Genomic DNA, 17,952 nt, shown 5'->3' with positions numbered 1-17,952 from the left:
GAATACTCGTCTGCCTAGAAAATTCCTTGGTATGGTACAAAGTTAAAAAATTAGACTTCTTACATAACAAGAAAGGGGTGTTCATAATGCTTTCCAATAATTATCTGAATGTGTTTAAATGTTCTGATTATCACTGTGACTAACACAGAAAGGCACAAAGTCATTTCAGTTTATGATAATTATACAGAGAATTAGGGGATATTCAAAAGGGCCTATTGTGATAGTTTTGTTAAAATATTAAATAGATGATTATTGAATAGGGGCATTATAATATATTGAGATTATATCTTTCATTGTGATTAATAATCTAAAGACAGGTGATTGGTTTTGTTCATTGTAAAGTTATGAAATACCTAAATTATATTGTTAATGACAAGCAGGGCAATTTTCAGGATTTTAAAATAAGTGCTCGAATGTTCTGTCATTGAATGGATAGTGGCAATTGTATATACTCAGTGATGTACATTGTAAGAAATCAGTCATGTTAAAGAGACTTTGTCATGTCTGTTTTAAATATACCAATAATCCAATTTAAAAAAATAAACATTTGAATTTAAATTGAAAAAAATATGTTGCTTCTGATATTTTTAATGATATACTTTCAGTGATGAAGTCATTAAATATAATAATAGTCATGCTTCTTGTATACATATTCCCTGTTAGCATAATGAATTGTGATTAGGGGGAGTAAAAATTCAATGTCACTGCTTTTTTTCAAAATAACACAAAGGAATTGCAATTTGAATTACACAATCTGTATAGGTTTGGTATTTCTGAGGAAAACAACATAATTAACATCAAAGTTTGCACTTAAAGACTTTAGGATGCTACAGCCACTTCCTTTGAGAGATGCTTTTCATTTCGCACCGTCAGATTTTCTTTTGATGCTGTTACCTTGTGGAAGAATTTATGACCACGCGAATCAGTGTTTTCATAAACATAGCCAGGTGGAGTAGGATAACTTGCTGGACAGATTTCCAGTTTCTTTGGTGTATACTCAATATGATATAAGGTTCCAGCATCAAATGGTGTTTTACTATGTAGAGGAAGATCTATTGGTTTGAAGCTTTGCGTTGGATTAATTGGATGAGGGACATAATTAGCTTTAGAGATTGTTAAGTCATCAAACTTTACACTTGGTATCAGCATTTCTTCAGCCCTTTTGATCATCTCTGTCTTCTTTACATCCCATTGTTTGAAGTCATCTTTCAATGTAGTACTGTCTTGGAAGGGAGCATGGACCTTTCTTGCACTTGCAGGTCTAAATGGAGCAGGTGGCTTGACTTTATGTCCAACATAATCAAGGTGGGAAGTGCTATTCAAATCCATTGGACCATCAGGTGGCATGTAATCTGGATGCTTGTGGAGATATGGCAAGGTAACAGGCCATGCCTGATAACGGTCACGGAATTCTGAGCTGCCTTCAGAGGGCACATCTGACCCTAGCTTACTTTGCTCGGGTTTGAAGCTTTTCGTAGGAACTCCAAGTATCCCCCTGTAATCATGGCGGTGAATGGTGAAACCTTCAAAAGATTTGTCATTTGGTTTGTATTCATCTTGTGGTCTAACATAACAATCCCCCAGCGAATGAGGAACATAAGAGATTTTATGATTTGTTAGACCATCAAACGGGACATCAGATATGTTAGGGACATTGGGTGGTTTGAAAAGCTCTCTTTGTGAATATCTCTTGGAACCATAGTCATCTTGGAATGTAGATGGATTTCCAAACCGTGCTGTAGGAGGGCAGTAACCTTGTTGTATGGTTAACTATTTAAGATTTTTGCCCCAGTACTTCATATTAGCTTATGAGTTCCTAAATATATTGGACAATACTTTTAAGCAAACAGAAATGGGAATTATCATTACTATTTTACAAAAGTGTGAGCGAATTGAAATGATAGTTAACATACCACGCCCTGCTAGTTTTTATAACAGCATTAAAGAAAATTGGAGGTGGGGAGATGACAATGCTCATCAATCACAATACTAAAGAATTATCTTCACCTTCACAAAGAACTCACTGCTGAAAGGATGGTAGAGGCAGGAACCCTCACCACATTTAAAGAGTACTTGGATATGCACTTGAAGTGCCATAACCTAGAGGGCTACAGACCAAGAGCTGCAAACTGGGGTTAGGCCGGATAGCTCTTTGTCAGCCGGCGCGGACAAGAAGGGTGAAAATGACCTCCTTCTACAATTCTATGATTCTATGGAGTTGTCTGCATGTAATAATACATAAATATTAGCGTTTAAACAATATCAGATTTATTACAGAGACGTGGTTGCGAGGTGACCAAGGCTGGGAACTAAATATTATGGGGTATTTGACATTTCGGAAGGATACGCAGAAAGGAAAAGGAGGTGGGGTAGCACTGTTAATAAAGGATGAGATCAGTGCAGTAGTGAGAAATGATATTGGCTCAGAAGATCAAGATCTAGAATCAGTTTGGGTGGCGATAACAAATAATAAGGGAACGAAATCACTGAGTAGTCTATAGGACCCCTAACAGTAGCTACACTGTAGGACAAAGTATAAATTAAGAAAAAATGGAGGCTTGTAAGAAAGGTACTGCAATAATCATTGGTGATTTTAATCTTCATATAGATTGGACAAATCAAATTGGCTTGAGGACGAGTTCACAGAGTGTATTCAGGTTGGTTTCTTAGAACAATACATTGTGGAACCAACCAGGGAGCAGGCTATTTTAGATCTGGTAATGTGTAATGAGATAGGATTAATTAATGATCTCATAGTCAAGGATCCTCTAGGGAAGAGTGATCATAGCATGTTAGAAAGGTATGAAGATAGAGTTCGCTGAAGTGGACTGGCAAAATAGATGAAAGGGTAAGACAGTCGATAAGCAGTGGCAGACATTTAAGGAACTATTTCATAACTCTCACCAAAGATATATTCCAGTCAGAAAGAAACATAGATACATTGAAAAATTGAAAATAGGTGCAGGAGTAGACAATTCGGCCCTTCGAGCCTACACCGCCATTCAATGAGTTCATGGCTGAACATGCAACTTCAGTACTCCATTCCTGCTTTCTCACCATACCCCTTGATCCTCCTAGTAGTAAGGACTACATCTAACTCCTTTTTGAATATATTTAGTGAATTGGCCTCAACAACTTTCTGTGGTAGAGAATTCCACAGGTTCACCACTCTCTGAGTGAAGAAGTTTCTCCTCATCTCGGTCCTAAATGGCTTACCTCTTATCCTTAGACTGTGACCCCTGGTTCTGGACTTCCCCAACATTGGGAACATTCATCCTGCATCTAACCTGTCAGAATTTTAAATGTTTTTATGAGATCCCCTCTCATTCTTCTGAACTCCAGTGAATACAAGCCCAGTTGATCCAGTTTTTCTTGATATGTCAGTCCCGCCATCCCGGGAATCAGTCTGGTGAACCTTCGCTGCACTCCCTCAATAGCAAGAATGTCTTTCCTCAAGTTAGGAGACCAAAACTGTACACAATACTCCAGGTGTGGCCGCACCAAGGCCCTGTACAACTGTAGTAACATCTCCCTGCCATTGTACTCAAATCCCCTTGCTATGAAGGCCAACATGCCATTTGCTTTCTTAACTGCCTGTTGTACCTGCATGCCAACCTTCAATGACTGATGTACCATGACACCCAAGTCTCGTTGCACCTCCCCTTTTCCGAGAGAAAGACTCTAAGAGAAGGATGAACCATCCGTGGCTAACTAAGAAAGTTAAGGATAGTATCAAATTGAAAACAAAGGCATACAATGTTACAAAGCTTAGTGGGAGGCCAGGGAATTGGGAAATTTTTAGAAACCAGCAAAGGACGACTAAAAAAGTAATAGAGAGAGAAGATAGATTATGAGGGTAAACTGGCAAGAAATATAAAAACAGATAGCAAGAGCTTCTACAGCTATATAAAAAAGAACAGAGTCGCTAAAGTAAACATTGGTCCCTTAGAGGATGAGACTGGGGAATTAATAATGGGGAACAGGGAAATGGCAGAGACTTTCAACAAATATATTGCATCGGTCTTCACGGTAGAAGTCACTAAAAACATCCCAATAATAGATAATTGTGGGGCTATAGGGAGGGAGGAACTTAAAACAATCACTATCACTAAAGAAAAAGTACTCGGTAAAATAATGGGACTAAAGGTGGACAAGCCCCCTGGACCTGATGGCCTGCATCCTCGGGTCTTAAAAGAAGTGACTGCAGTGATATTGGTTGCACTGGTTGTAACCTACCAAAATTCCCTGGACTCTGGAGGGGTCACAGCGGAATTTAAAAACTGCAAATGTAACACCCCTTTTTTAAAAAGGAGGCAGACAAAAAGCAGGAAACTACAGACCAGTTAGCTTAACATCTGTCATTGGGAAAATGCTGGGATACATTATTAAAGAAGCAGTAGCAGGACATTTGGAGAAACATAATACAGTTAAGCAGAATCAGCATTGTTTCATGAAAGGGAAATCATGTTTGACAAATTTTCTGGAGTTCTTTGAGGATGTAACGAGTAGGGCAGATAAGGGAGAACCAGTGGATGTGGTGTATTTGGATTACCAGAAGATATTCGATAAGGTGCCACATATAAAGTTACTGCACAAGATAAGAGCTCACAGGGTTGAGGGTGATATATTAGCATGGATAGTGGATTGGCTAACTAACAGAAAACAGAGAGTCGGGATAAATGGGTCATTTTCCAGTTGGGAAATGATAATTCAGGCAGGCAACACAGCCTTTGGGACTCACACTCCCGGCTACAGATAACAGTATCTATCCCCACCACTACAACATTTCTTTTTACTCCCCCCACGTGAATGACCCCCTGTACCATGGTGTTGGGTCAGTTTGCTCATCCTCCCGTCATTTGCCGCGTCCGAGAACCTCCTGGCTCTTTTGCGGCCTCCAATGTGCTCCTCTCTCACCTCACTGCTCTCTCCAGCATCAGTCTCCACAGCGTGCTGTTGTTATGTATTGATGTGTGTATCGTCCTGGTACCTTAAATGTATAATAAGAACAATGGTACACCACAGAGGGCGCTGTGGTGGGAGACCTGAAAGTACCTGCACGAGGCAGTATAAAAGGCTGACCACCACACCTGAGAGTCACTCTGGAGCTGTTCAATAAAGGACTAAGGTCACAGCAGTTAGATCAACACCAGACCGTGTGGAGTCAGTGATTTGTGTGCTACATACACCACATTGGCGACAAGGAAGCGGATGAACTCCACGCAACCAAGGCTACTCTGGGCTCGCTAAAGGATTTTACCGTGGGCAATGATTTGGAGGTCTTTACAGAAAGGCTCAAGTACTACTTCACAGCAAACGATCTGACGGAGGACACGAATGCACTGAGAGAGAAGCGTAAGGCGATATTGCTCTCCAGTTGTGGCGATGAGGTTTACTGTCTCGTCAGGTATTTGCTGGCACCCGGGAGCGCCAGGGACAAGTCATACGAGGAGCTGACTGAACACATTCGTGACCAGTTGAAACCGAAGGAGAGCATCCTCACGGCCAGATACAAATGTTACCATCACTGCAGACCTGAGGGCCAGGATGTCACCAAATATGCTGCGAACCTCAGGAGACTCGCGGCGCCGTGTGATTTTGGCGCACACCTTGATGAGGCATTGCGGGACGTTTTCGTCATGGGAATTGGCCATGAGGGCCTCCTTCACAAGCTGCTAGCCACTGAACCCACAGTCACCCTGACAAAGGCCATCATGGGCCGGACATATATGACCTCTACTTGCAGCACTAAACAAATGATTCACACAGTCTCGAACCCGACAGGCACTGTCCACAGTATAGCGCCCACCATGGACAAAACTGCAGAACGTGGCTCTGCCCAGGGCAGAGAGCATGGACCTCGGGATCCTGGAACTCAGAGTCCGCTGAGGGGGGCCAATCAAACAGCACCATGCTGGCGCTGCGGAGGAAGCCATGGGGCTCACCGGTGCAGGTTTGCGGAGTACACGTGCAATACCTGCCACACGAAAGACCACCTTCAGTGTATGTGTAAAAGAAATCGGACTCACCATGTGGCTGAGGAGATGGGGGATGATCCACTGTTCAGCGAGGAGCAGGCAGAAGAAGATGAGGTGTTGGGACTGTATACGTGTACCGACGATTCGCCCCCAGTGGTAATGGAAGTAAAAATCAACGGAGTCCCTGTGAGTATGGAAGTGGACACGGGCTCGGGTCCGTCGTTGATGAGTCAGAGAACTTTTGATAAACTGTGGATTAACCCAGCTGCACGACCCAAGCTGGTCCCGGTCACGGCGAAGCTGCGTACCTACACCAGGGAACTGATACCTGTTCTTGGCAGAGCAATGGTGCAGGTATCCCACGGGGACAAGACGCACGGTTTACCTTTGTGGGTCGTTGCAGGCGATGGGCCGACACTCCTCAGCCGGAGGTGGATGGGGACGGTCCGTGGGAGCTGGGAAGACTTCACCACTCCACCGGCTGCTGCTCCCTGGGGTGCTGCCATGTCCCGGGTCCCCAGAGAGCAGCGCCGACCGAGCTGGAGCTGCAGCCTCAATCCACCCACAGGCAAGCCCCAGGCCCGGACCTCACACAGAGATCCTGCAGCCTTAGCCCCCACAGGCAAGCAGCCCTGCAGAGGCAGGCCCAGTGGGGGGGGTGGGGGGGTGAGCCGGCGGGGCGCTGCGGGCGGGGTGCGAGGGATCCAGGATGGCCGGCGGATCGGAGGGGCCCACGCAGAGGGAGAGTTGGGTGGCGGCAGCAGCTGGAGGTCGGCGGCCACGACGGCCGCAGTGGAGGCCGCTACGGAGGCCGCGCGAGAGGCGGCAAGTGCGGCGGCTAGAAAGGCCACGACGGCCGCAGGGGAGGCGGCTACGGTGGCCGCCGGAGAAGCGATGACGACGGCCGCAGGAGAGGCGGCAAGTCAGGTGGCAGCAGAGGGGAGCGGAGGCTGTGGCGGCGGAGGACATCTGGAGCAGCGGAGAGCAAGATGGCGGCGGTCTCGTGTCCAGAGCAGCAGAGCATCAAAGATGGCGGCACCCAAGGAGAAGCCTCGTGGAATCCTGCTGCATCAAAGATGGTGCCTTAAAAAGGAAATGTACCCGGGAGTCTTAAAAGGGCCTTACCACGTGGTGGTCCCCACAAAGTGACTTCTGTGAGGCAAGAGCGAGTCTAAAATGAGCTATGTTAATGTGAGATGACAGATTTATAATAAGAATTAATATTTTAATGCTGAATGGTCACTGTGTTTGGGTAAAATAATGGATATGAAGTACAATTAATGATAAGAGCTAATAAGGAAATCAGGGATCTGTTACCAGGTCACTGCACCTCACCCAGAGAAGCTGGGATTTAATAACTATTTAATGTAACTGCTCTGTGTACCCGCAACCCGTTGACGCAACATCTGTACCAGATAACATGTACCTTACAAACGCACTCTCTATGCATACCTGCCTTCCGTTGGACAAACAAGGTCGAGATCCCCGGCAACGGCTTCAGGACTGGGGGGGAAGTGAGATGTTATGTATCGATGTGTGTATCGTCCTGCGTCCTGGGTGGAAGTGAGATGTTATGTATTGATATGTGTATCGACCTGGTACCTTAAATGTATAATAAGAACAATGGTACACCACAGAGGGCGCTGTGGTGAGAGACCTGAAAGTACCTGCAAGAGGCAGTATAAAAGGCTGACCACCACACCTGAGAGTCACTCTGGAGCTGTTCAATAAAGGACTAAGGTCAGAGCAGTTAGATCAACACCAGACCGTGTGGAGTCAGTGATTTGTGTGCTACATGCACCACAGCTGTGATGCCTCCTCCTCTCTCTCCATTATAGGCCAAATTTGGGCAAATATGTGGCTGGTAACAGCTAATTTTTTTTTGCCTACTTACTGTGAAACTCTAAAGTCTCCCTCCTTCCTCCCAAAGCAGCCACACCACACCCAGACACGCCTTCAGTCCCTCTGGGCTCCCTCTCTCTCTGTCTCCTCTTCTGCGCATGTCATGATGACCCTTGACCTCCTGAATTGCAGGAATCGAGCGTTGCCATGCCGTGGCTAAGGACGGCCACACTTTACGGCAGAAGGTCAAAAAAACTTTACGTTACCGCCCATTTCATATTGCTCACGGTAACATCCATCTTCAAAAATGGAGACTAGGTACTTTGAGAATGATCGAGAAGCCAGCGATCTGAAAACCCTTTTTTACTGCCCCACGCCAGAAATAATGCCCATTTTTGGGCGATAGGCACAAAAGTGCAAAATCTAGCCCAAGATCTAAGTCTTGGGGCTAAGCATTGATGAACTCAACCTCTTTCAATCTTTTGTCCTATGATACCACCTCGTAATGTCGTTAACATCATGCAATGAAATTCATCATGTTTGTCACCCCAATGGTTGATTATTGTCAAAATTTAATGGAACTTGTATTTAACCTGCTACATATTATGATGATATGGATTCTGGATCTCCCTATATGTTCATTGAGATAGAGGCAAAAACCTCTGACTGCTGGATTCCTTTATTTTTCATGTACAACTTTATTCAAGGTTTCTTGCCATCATTAAAATGTGTCCCTTTAAAAACTGTCACCATTTAGTTTCTTATTTTACAACCACAACCCGTAATCTAGAGGTTTACTGTGATTATCCAAGGATGTCTCAGCCTCTCTACTATCCCTTGTCTAAACTCCATCATTGCAGTACTAATCTGCCTTATACCCTCCCCTATCCCTTCTCTAACTTCCATTATATTCTTTTGTATGGTAGTAACAAAGCAAATCAAATGTCAATACCCAAGTCGGACATCCAGGGCAAAGTTTCCGGTATAACAGCGTGGATATCTTGTAGGCTGCCTGCGAATTTCCGATGATATGCTCCAGGGTCTGAGTAAGAGCTCCACAGTCGCATGATGGGGATGCTTTAATCTTTTTTAAAAAGGAGGGAGAGAGAAAACAGGGAATTATAGATCTGTCAGCCTGACATCGGTAGTGGGTAAAATGATGGAATCAATTATTAAGGATGTCATAGCAGCGCATTTGGAAAGAGGTGACTTGATAGGTCCAAGTCAGCATGCATTTGTGAAAGGGAAATCATGCTTGACAAATCTTCTGGAATTTTTTGAGGATGTTTCCAGTAGAGTGGACAAGGGGGAACCAGTTGATTTGGACTTTCAGAAGGCTTTCGACAAGGTCCCACACAAGAGATTAATGTGCAAAGTTCAAGCACATCGGATTGGGGGTAGTGTGCTGACGTGGGTTGAGAACTGGTTGGCAGACAGGAAGCAAAGTATAGGAGTAAATGGGTACTTTTTGGATTGGCAGGCAGTGACTAGTGGGGTACCGCAAGGTTCTGTGCTGGGGCCCCAGCTGTTTACATTGTACATTAATGATTTAGACAAGGGGATTAAATGTAGTATCTCCAAATTTGTGGATGACACTAAGTTGGGTGGCAGTGTGAGCTGCGAGGAGGATGCTATGGGGCTGCAGTGACTTGGATAGGTTAGGTGAGTGGGCAAATGCATGGCAGATGAAGTATAATGTGGATAAATGTGAGGTTATCCACTTTGGTGGTAAAAACAGAGAGACAGACTATTATCTGAATGGTGACAGATTAGGAAAAGGGGAGGTGCAACGAGACCTGGGTGTCATAGTACATCAGTCATTGAAGGTTGGCATGCAGGTACAGCAGGCGGTTAAGAAAGCAAATGGCATGTTGGCCTTCATAGCGAGGGGATTTGAGTACAGGGGCAGGGAAGTGTTACTACAATTGTACAGGGCCTTAGTGAGGCCACACCTGGAGTATTGTGTACAGTTTTGGTCTCCTAACTTGAGGAAGGACATTCTTGCTATTGAGGGAGTGCAGCGAAGGTTCACCAGACTGATTCCCGGGATGGCGAGACAGACATATCAAGAAAGACTGGATCAACTGGACTTGTATTCACTGGAGTTCAGAAGAATGAGAGGGGATCTCATAGAAACGTTTAAAATTCTGACGGGTTTAGACAGGTTAGATGTAGGAAGAATGTTCCCAATGTTGGGGATGTCCAGAGCCAGGGGTCATAGTCTAAGGATAAGGGGTAAGCCATTTAGGACCAAGATGAGGAGAAACTTCTTCACCCAGAGAGTGGTGAACCTGTGGAATTCTCTGCCACAGAAAGTTGTTGAGGTCAATTCACTAAATATATTCAAAAGGGAGTTAGATGTAGTCCTTACTACTAGGGGAATCAAGGGGTATGGCGAGAAAGCAGGAAGGGGGTACTGAAGTAGCATGTTCAGCCATGAACTCATTGAATGGTGGTGCAGGCTAGAAGGGCCAAATGGCCTACTCCTGCACCTATTTTCTATGCTACTATGCTTCTATGTTTCCACCTATGGAGAAGGTGACAGCAGCGACCTTGACCAGTTCTGAGGCAGTTGATGGTTGTCCACTCTTAGCGAGGAAGGTTTGATTATTCAGATTGTACTGTGGGGTCCTCTATAAGGAATCCATTATATTACTAACCCGCCTTACACCTTCCCCCATCCCTTCTGTAACCTCCATTATTGTGTTACCAAACTACCTTGTTACCTCTATGTGTATGTTAGCCCAGTGTTTATGATACTGAACCAGCACCCCGGAGAGTCCAGGTTCAATTCAACGACTAAAACTTGTATTTATAAATCATAAGAATATAAGAAATAGGAGCAGGAGTCGCGTATACCACATTTTGCCGGTCATTACTGTCGCTTTGCTCCCGGCGGTGTTTAGAGGGAAATTCAGCTATTTTGGGAAAAAAATTGGAGCGGAGTGGTATTGGGTGCAGTAATCGGCAGGTTGCAGTAGTGTGCGAGTGGAGGGGCCTTAGGACCACGAAATTCAGCAACTGTGTGTCATGTATCTCACACTACTGTACATAACTGTATCTTACCATGCTACACATGACTGTAACTAGAGATGACCTGTAACCACTAGCTTACCTTACCACCAGGGGTGCACTTGCAAGAGACACTGGATACCTGTCCCAGACAGGTATACAAGGACAGGTCTCAGGCAAGTGTGGCATTCGAGAGCTGTGTAATAAAGGTGCAGGTCCTGAGTGACCTTGACTTCAGTATGTGCCTTGTGTGAATCTGTACTGCAGGGACAGGACTTTACAGTGGCGACGAGTTACGGGATTACAGAATCTACAGAATGGCGACCAGCAGCTCAAAGGAAAAATACAATGCTGGAGATAATTGGGAGGACTTTATAGAAAAGCTCCAGCAAAGCTTCGTAACCAAAGACTGGTTAGGCGATGATAAAGCAGACAAGAGAAGAGCCCATCTCTTGACCAGCTGTGGCTCGAAAACATACGTCTTAATGAAGGACCTGCTGGCAGCCGAGAAACCAGAAAGCAAGTCGTTTGAAGAGTTGAGCACACTGCTAAGAGAAGAGACCACCTGAAGCCAGCGAGTAGCCTACACATGGCCAGACACAGGTTCTACAACTGCAGACGCTGTGTGGGCCAGAGCATACTTCGTGGCGGAACTTCGGAGGTTGGCTAGCTTATGTGAGTTCTCCGATGAAATAAGGAGAGAAGTACTGAGAGACTTTTTTATTGAGGGAATAGGCCACGCAGGCATATTCCGAAAGCTTATAGAGACCAAGATCTTGACCCTAGAGGCAGCAGCACTGGTTGCACAGACATTCTTGGCAGCAGAAGAAGAAACGAGGTTGATCTACACTGCGGGTACGACAACTAACGAAACATCGGAACAAGGGGTTCACAAGGTGTGAAAGAAGCTGCTACCCCCACACACAGACAAAGGCAGGAGAGCAGGCCTTCAACAGCAGGCAGTGGCGCCAGAAGCCATCAAGGGCCACATGAACGGCCGTTCACACCTCATCAACCCACAATGCGAGCAATCAACTACAAACTGAGAGAAGCTCAAGAGAGATCAGCCAGATGCAGCTCATCCTTTGGAAATAATGGAAGCGGTCTGTGCTGGAGATGTGGGGGAAGGCACTCATCAAGGGGGTCTCGATTTCAGCATGTTGTTTGCAGAAACTGCGACTATACAGGGCATCTGGCCCACATGTGCAGAAAAATGGCAGCTCGGCTGGCATACAAATCGGAAGGGTCGGAAAGCGGACCAGAAGACAGTGGGGACAGTACCCGGGACACCGAGGTACAGCAGGTCAACACGATCAATGGCCACTGCTCTTACAACAAGACACCTCCAATAATGATGAGGGTCCTACTCAACGAGATACCCGTCAACATGGAGCTGGATTCGGGAGCGAGTCAATCTCTCATGACCGTTCAACAATTTGAACAGCTGTGGCCGCACAAAAGAGACAGACCAAAGCTCACAAGGGTCGACACCAAACTAAGGACCTATACCAAAGAAATCATCCCAGTCCTTGGCAGAGCCATGCTCTCAGTCACACACAAAGGGACAGTGAACCGACTTCCCCTGTGGATTGTCCCCGGAGATCTCCCAGCACTGCTGGGGAGAAGCTGGCTGGCAAAACTAAACTGGAAATGGGATGATGTTCACGCCATGTCGTCAGAGGAACGGACCTCCTGCTCAACAGTTCTAAGTCAATTTGAACATCTCTTTCAGCCAGGCTTGGACACCTTCAAAGAGGATGAGTTTGCTACCCCCTAGCCAGGATAACAGCATTGAGGGCATTGGCATCCATGGCCAGGCCGATTCCTTACAGGCCACTGGGAGTGTGAGCGTGGACGACACCCTGGACACCACTGGGTATGTCGGCATCTGCCTCCTGTGCATCCTCCCATCATGGTATCTCGTCCACTATCTGGTGCAGGGGCTCAGCATACCTGACCCTCCTCCTAACGTTAGGTCCTTCCAGGAAATGAGGTCTCTTCCCATTTCCAGGGCCTTCCCTATGTTGGGCATCCATGGCTGCTGCCTCCCTTGCCCGCTGCCTCCGGAGCCATTGCAGACGGCGGCACCTCCTCCATTACGCACATTGTGAACCAGGTATTGCGCTGCCAGCATTGAGCCCATTGCCTCTGGAAGCTGAGCCTTCACAATGAGGCCCCCAATCCGGTAGCACTGAGTGCAGTGCCGCCGAGAAATGTCTTTAAACTGCGAGAAACTATCGTTCAAAAAAAGATCGACTCCCACGCAACATGCGTTTGAAGTCCGCAGTCGCTCTTCAGCCGGCACAGTGCATCGACACAAAAAACAGTCGCGGGCAACGGCAGGTGGGCGGCTGAGTTTTCCGGGTGAATTTAGCTTCCGGACCGGAGCCACGGTGGCACACACTGTGATGACGTCTTTAACGAGGCGTCTGCAGGAGTGCTGCGGAAGTGAGGGGAGAGGGATGGATCTGCACACCGCTGCTGAAACGCAGTAACAAGCCTTATCGAGAGGCCGAATTTGGGCCCCCAAATATCTATCTATCTCAGCCTTGAATATACTCAAAGATTCAGCATCCACAGCCCTCTGGAGCAGAGAATTCCAAAGATTCACACCCCTCTATGTGCATAAATTCTTCCTTCTCTCGGTCTTAAATGATCTACCCCTTATCCTGAGACTGTGCCCCCTAGTTCTAGACACTCCAGTCAGGGGAAACAATCTCTCAGCATCTACCCTGTCAATCCCCTTCAGAATCTTGTATATTAAACATAGAAACATAGAAAATAGGTGCAGGAGTAGGCCATTCGGCCCTTCGAGCATGCACCACCATTCAATAAGATCATGGCTGATTATTCACCTCAGTACCCCTTTCCTGCTTATTCTCCATACCTCTTGATCCCTTTAGCCGTAAGGGCCATATCTAACTCCTTCTTGAATATATCTAACGAACTGGCATCAACAACTCTCTGCGGTAGAGAATTCCACAGGTTAACCACTCTCTGAGTGAAGAAGTTTCTCCTCATCTCGGTCCTAAATAGTTTACCCCTTATCCTTAGACTGTGACCCCTGGTTCTGGACTTCCCCAACATCGGGAACATTCTTCCTGCATCTAACCTGTCCAGTCCCGTCAGAATTTTATATGTTTCTATGAGATCCCCTCTCATCCTTCTAAACTAGTGTATAAAGGCCCAGTTGATCCAGTCTCTCCTCATATGTCAGTCCTGCCATCCCTGGAATCAGTCTGGTGAACCTTCGCTGCACTCCCTCAATAGCAAGAAGGTCCTTCCTCAGATTAGGAGACCAAAACTGAACACAATATTCCAGGTGAGGCCTCACCAAGGTTCCATGAGAGTACCTCTCATTCTTCTAAATGCCAGAGAGTATGGACCCATTCTACGCAATCTCTCAGGATAGTCCTGGAATGAGAGGGCTGTCCTTAATCTAGTGAACCTCCATTGCACCGCCTCCAAGGCAAGTATATCCTTCCTTAGATATGGAGACCAAAACTGTGCATGGTACTTCAGGTCTCACCAAGGCCCTGTACAATTGCAGCAAGACTTTGTTACTCTTATACTCTAACCCCCTTGCAATAAAGGCCAACATGCCATTTTCCTTCCTTATTGCTTGCTGTACCTGCCTGCTAGCTTTCTGTGTTTTTTGCACGAGGATACCCAAATCTCTCTAAACACCACCATTTAAAAGTTTCTCACCATTTAAAAATGATTCTGATTTTCTATTCTTCCTACCAAAGTGAATAACTTCACATTTCCCCACATTATGCTCCAACTGCCACCTTACTGCCTGTCATGTATTCAACTGTCATTGTAATCCATGTATAAACTGACCTAAGTTGTACACCGTGAGAACACTGACCACTAGGTGGCGAACTTGTGGGAGACACTCCTAAACTGGACTTTCAGGTATAAAAGAGGAAGCTCCACCCAAATTCTGCACTTCAGTGCTGGCTAATAAAGGTTACTGGTCACAGAGTGACCTTCTCTCAAGTATGGGCCTTGTGTGCATTTGTACTGTATAGTAAGGACATATTATTGGCGACGAGAAACTGGGATTTAAACCACGCGAGCATGGCCACTAGCAGCACAGACGAGAGGTACTGTGTTGGTGATGATTGGGATGATTTTATTGAGAGACTACAGCAAATTTTCGTCACTAAGGAATGGCTGGGACAGGATTCGGCTGACAAATGCAGGGCTCATCTCCTGACGGTTTGTGGATCCAGGACGTACTCCTTGACAAAGGACCTTCTAGCGCCAGAGAAGCCGGTGGACAAGACTTTTGAAGAGCTCAGTAAGTTGATCGGGGAACACTTTAAACCGGCGAGCAGCATGCACATGGCGAGACACCGGTTTTACACGCATCGGCGGCAAGAAGGGCAAAGCGTTCCAGACTTCGTGGCAGACCTCCGGCGACTGGCAAGCCTATATAAGTTTCCAGATGCATGCAGAGCGGAGATGCTGCGAGACTTTTTTATTGAGGGCATCGGGCACGCTGGGGTTTTCAGGAAACTGATTGAGACCAAAGACTTGACCCTGGAAACGGCGGCTTTGATGGCCTAGACATTTATCTCAGGGGAGGAAGAGACCAGAATGATGTTTGACAAAAATCTTGGTTTAAATGCAACAAATGGACAGGGAGTCAACATTGTTAACACAGCACACAGTTCCCCAGGCAGACAGGGGCAATCGGATATGCCCGAGCATGTATTCGAATCCAAAGGGAGATTTTAACAGAGACAATGGCTAGCTGAACGGCGATTCATGCCATCGTAAGGGACAATGGGGCCATCAACACCTGTCAATGGTGCTCTTAAGGACAGTTACAGAGACAGTCAGAGACAATCGAATGGTAATGGACCTTTTGTTTCCAACAACGGCTCATGTTGGAGATGTGGAGGCAAACACCCAGCCAGAGATTGCAGGTATCAGCAATATACCTGCAGAAACTGCAACGTCAGCGGTCACTTAGCGCATATGTGCAGGAAGCCTGCAACCAAGTTGATGTATGAGGAAGACGGGCCCAATGTAAGCCCTACGAGGCCAAATGGACACTGGGGGAAAATCGCTGGAAGCTGAAGTTCAGCGAGTTCATGTGGAGCACATATACAGTTCATACACCAGTACACCATCAATAATGATGAAAGTGCTCCTCAATGGCATTCCAGAATCAATGGAGCTAGACACAGGGGCCAGCCAGTCCCTGATGAGTATCAAACAATTCGACAAGTTGTGGGCGTCCAAGGCCAGGAGGCCAAAATTAGTGCCGATTGACGCATAGCTACGGACATATACAAAGGAGATCATTCCAGTGCTAGGCAGCGCCACGGTAGTCGTGACCCACAAAGATTCGGAGAACAGGTTGCCACTCTGGATTGTCCCGGGGGACGATCACGCACTGCTGGGGAGGAGCTGGCTTGCTGTCATGAACTGGAAATGGGGCGATGTCAATGCAATTTCTTCTGTGGAGCGAATATCATGCTCACAGGTCCTGGACAAATTTGACTCACTATTTCAACCAGGCATTGGCACTTTCATGGAGAGCAAGGTAGTGAATCACATAAATCCAGACACCAGGCCAGTACACCACAACACCAGAGTGGTGCTGTACTTGATGCGGGAAAAGATAGAATGCGAATTGGACCGCCTGCTGAAGGAAGGCATCATCTCGCCAGTCGAATTCAGTGACTGGGTGAGCCCAATCGTGCCGGTGCTCAAGGCAGATGGGTCAGTCAGGATATGTGGTGATTGCAAGGCCACCATCAATCGGGTATCACTCCAAGACCAGTACCCGCTACCGAGAGCGGAGGACCTCTTTGCGACGCTATCCGGTGGCAAACTTTTTTCAAAATTGGACCTGACCTCAGCTTACATGACCCAGGAGCTGGCGAGTGAGTCGAAGAAGCTGACCACCATCACGACACACAAGGGTTGTTTGAGTACAACAGATGTCCGTTCGGGATTCGCTCGGCCGCCGCGATCTTTCAACGAAACATGGAAAGCCTCCTCAAGTCGATTCCAGGGACAGTGGTTTTTCAAGACGACATCCTCATCACGGGTTGTGATACTGAAGAACACCCCCACAACCTGGAGGAGGTGCTACACAGACTGGACCAGGTAAGTCTGCGACTGAAAAAGACGAAGTGCGTCTTCCTGGCTCCAGAAGTAGAATTCCTGGGGATGAGGGTAGCAGCAGACGGGATCAGACCTACTGCGTCCAAAATGGAAGCGATCCAGAGAGCACCCAGACCCCGTAACACGACGGAGCTGCATTCGTTCTTGGGGATCCTGAACTATTCTGGTAACTTTCTTCCCAAATTGAGCACGCTGTTAGAGCCGCTACACGTGCTCCTACGCAAAGGTCACGAATGGGTCTGGGGGGACAACCAAGAAAGGGCTTTTGATAAAGCACACAATTTGTTATGCTTCAACAATCTGTTAACGCTATATGACCCATGTAAGAAAATTGTTTTAACATGCGATGCGTCGTCCTATGGTGTCGGGTGTGTGTTGCAGCATGTTAATGCCAAGGGTCAGTTACAGCCGGTAGCTTATGCCTCCAGAAGTCTGTCCCAGGCAGAAAGGGGCTACGGAATGGTAGAAAAGGAAGTGCTTGCTTGTGTATATGCTGTAAAAAAATGCACCAGTACCTGTTTGGCAGGAAATTTGAGCTGGAGACAGATCACAAACCCCTAACGTCCCTTTTGGCCGACAACAAGGCTATAAATGCAAATGTGTCGGCCTGCATACAGAGGTGGGCACTCACGTTAGCCGCCTATGACTATACAATTCGGCATAGACCGGGCACTGAAAACTGCGCCGATGCACTCAGCAGGCTCCCACTAGCCACCACCGAGGGGGCAACCGAGCATGCTGCTGAGATGGTCATGGCTATTGAAACTTTCGAAAGCGAAGGCTCACCCGTGACAGCCCATCAGATCAAAGTCTGGACAAATAGAGACCCACTACTGTCTTTAGTCAAGAAGTGTGTCCTGAATGAGGACTGGGTAGCCATGTACGGGGCATGCCCTGAGGAATTTAAACCATTTCATAGGTGCAAGGATGAACTCTCGATTCAGGCCGATTGCCTACTGTGGGGAAACCGAGT

The 17,952-nt window shown here is 46.7% G+C and overlaps 1 protein-coding gene across 1 annotated transcript in view; it reads right to left on the bottom strand.

Annotated features, from left to right (window-relative positions):
- Nucleotides 1–819: 819 nt before the first annotated feature.
- LOC139255601 (stabilizer of axonemal microtubules 1-like) overlaps nucleotides 820–17,952 on the bottom strand; it is a 29,734-nt gene continuing 12,601 nt past the window's right edge. The window contains exons 3-4 of the mRNA XM_070873961.1: nucleotides 12,786–13,272; nucleotides 820–1,754 (exon numbers count right to left, since the gene is read on the bottom strand). Coding sequence (XP_070730062.1) covers nucleotides 820–1,754; nucleotides 12,786–13,272 — 1,422 coding nt within the window. The remainder of the gene's footprint in view (nucleotides 1,755–12,785; nucleotides 13,273–17,952) is intronic.

This window comes from Pristiophorus japonicus, chromosome 3, assembly GCF_044704955.1.
Source record: "Pristiophorus japonicus isolate sPriJap1 chromosome 3, sPriJap1.hap1, whole genome shotgun sequence".
Lineage (NCBI taxonomy): Eukaryota > Metazoa > Chordata > Chondrichthyes > Pristiophoridae > Pristiophorus > Pristiophorus japonicus.
Note: the sequence above shows the minus strand (reverse complement) of the source record. Positions and strands in the feature narration are given on the sequence as shown.